We start from the raw sequence: 2,015 nt of genomic DNA, 5'->3' as shown, positions 1-2,015 counted from the left end.
GCACAATGGCTACCTTATCTGTTGATGAATTTCTTCATTTTCAAAATCCTTGCATCACTATCCAACATTTCAACAAATAAATGAATCCAGTCACCAATTTTCAAAATTCCTGATTATGGAAAAACGAGGATACCTGTGGATTACATGAGCAGTGCCAACCAAGTAAACATCACAAGATCCACCTTCAACTGTGGACTCACACGTTAGAACCATAACGCTTTTCGCAAATTCCTCAGGCAGCTCCAACTTCTCCGTCTTCGTCTCAAACGCACACTCAACATAATCCGCTACACCACAGATATCATCATCACCACTTTCACCGATCGAACAGATATCATCATCACCACTTTCACCGATCGAATCGTCACCAGTAATCACTGAACTAGCGTTGCTATCTTCTTCCTCCCTGAGAAGCTCCTCCTCCACATTCACTATGTTTTCGCTTAACAAAAAATCTCTGCAAGGTTTTGGGTCATCGATGTGGACAAATTCCTCTCCAGATTGAACCTCCGGCTTCAGCTCCATTTCACGACAGTGATCGAGGAGGAGTGAGTGGCGGAATTGGTAAATTCGAAGATTCTGACGGACGGCGAATGTAGTGTGGAACGGGAGGGAGAGACAGAGAGAGAGAGAAACGTTACGAGCTAAGCCAAAGGTATAACAATGGCACTATGGCAGAATCGTCTGATCGTCGACGGAGGTAACGCTTATTTTTATTTAATTAATTTAAAATGGTGAAAAAGGAACGAAAGAAATCAAATATTAATTGTATATTTCAAAAGTTTCTTAATAATTAAAATCTCTTTGATTCTGCTACTAATTATGGCTGTAATTTACCAACTTTCTTTAAATGAATAGAGAAAATCTACCTAGGTGTTATAAATACAAATTAACTAAAAAAAAAGAGGATAATTAATTAAAATATTGTTGTACTTGGAATGAGATTTTAATCATTCACTAGGCAAGAACCCAATCTCTCATTTTGGGTCAAAGTTTTTATTAAGGTGCCAGAATTCAAAGAATATTTTGAGGTTTATGGGTCAAAGTCTACACAAGAAGAAGCAGTATCATCATATCCAAATATTTGGTATGCAAATTCACGAACTTACCTTAATTGGACGGATATCAGTCAAAATTTTTTGAAGAGATTTTATTTACCCCTTTTATCATTTTAGTCAATCTATTTTGACGAATCTTACTTTACCAAAAAAAAAGAAAAGCACTAAATATTTCTCCTCCTTACCAGTCAAAAGGAAAATTAGCTGCCAAATTAAAATAAGTTAAAATTTTAAATAATGGAAAAAAAATAGTGAAAGTAGAAAAATAAACCATCCGGTTCAATTTTTTTGTAATTCATTAATTCAGTTCTGGTTTATCAAAATAAGAGCTCATTCGGTTATCGTTTTGGATTTTTTGGTAGCAATGAATACCTTTGTGTTAGGAGCAGCTAAGAATGTGAGGATGTTGTTGCCAGAAACATTGGTCGATAATGTTAGAGTAGTCTACAACCACTTCTGCTTCCACTTGCTTTCCTGAAACTTCTCCATTCTCCTCTGCAACACCTTCCTGCGTCTAAATGTAAAAATTAATTCACACCACTTGTTTAATTCACAAGAATACCTCAAAAGGTTTCTCTCAAAACTGACAAAAGAGAGAAGGACCCTTCTTTTCTTCACTATAATAAGAAACTGCTATGAAAGTAAATTTGAAATTAAGTTATACTGATTATTGATGATATAAGTAGCACCTTTAGGCGGAAAACGGAAGACCCCAGGCGGAAGATTACAGGTAATGAATTGTACTCAATTCCAAATTGCTGGCTAAGTAACTCATTTTTTTCTCGTGTTTGGGTACCCTGAAACAGAGCCAAATGTAAGTGACAAGCCATTTAGTCAATGAACTAAGAGCGAGCATTGGCTATTCGAGAAAGACATAACAAAGCACCTTTAAGTAATCTTGGGCTTGAGTTTTGCTTTTTCCAGACTTAACAAGCATCCAAAAAATGTATTGTACTG

At 35.9% G+C, this 2,015-nt stretch overlaps 1 protein-coding gene across 1 annotated transcript in view; it reads right to left on the bottom strand.

Annotated features, from left to right (window-relative positions):
- The window catches only part of LOC9315452 (traB domain-containing protein), a 5,360-nt gene extending 3,349 nt beyond the window's left edge, over positions 1-2,011 (bottom strand). The window contains exons 1-4 of the mRNA XM_021029909.1: positions 1,945-2,011; positions 1,748-1,855; positions 345-1,572; positions 138-311 (exon numbers count right to left, since the gene is read on the bottom strand). Coding sequence (XP_020885568.1) covers positions 138-311; positions 345-525 — 355 coding nt within the window. The 5' untranslated portion in view covers positions 526-1,572; positions 1,748-1,855; positions 1,945-2,011. The remainder of the gene's footprint in view (positions 1-137; positions 312-344; positions 1,573-1,747; positions 1,856-1,944) is intronic.
- Between the last annotated feature and the right edge of the window lie 4 nt (positions 2,012-2,015).

The sequence above is a fragment of the Arabidopsis lyrata genome (assembly GCF_000004255.2).
Source record: "Arabidopsis lyrata subsp. lyrata unplaced genomic scaffold ARALYscaffold_4, whole genome shotgun sequence".
Lineage (NCBI taxonomy): Eukaryota > Viridiplantae > Streptophyta > Magnoliopsida > Brassicales > Brassicaceae > Arabidopsis > Arabidopsis lyrata.
Note: the sequence above shows the minus strand (reverse complement) of the source record. Positions and strands in the feature narration are given on the sequence as shown.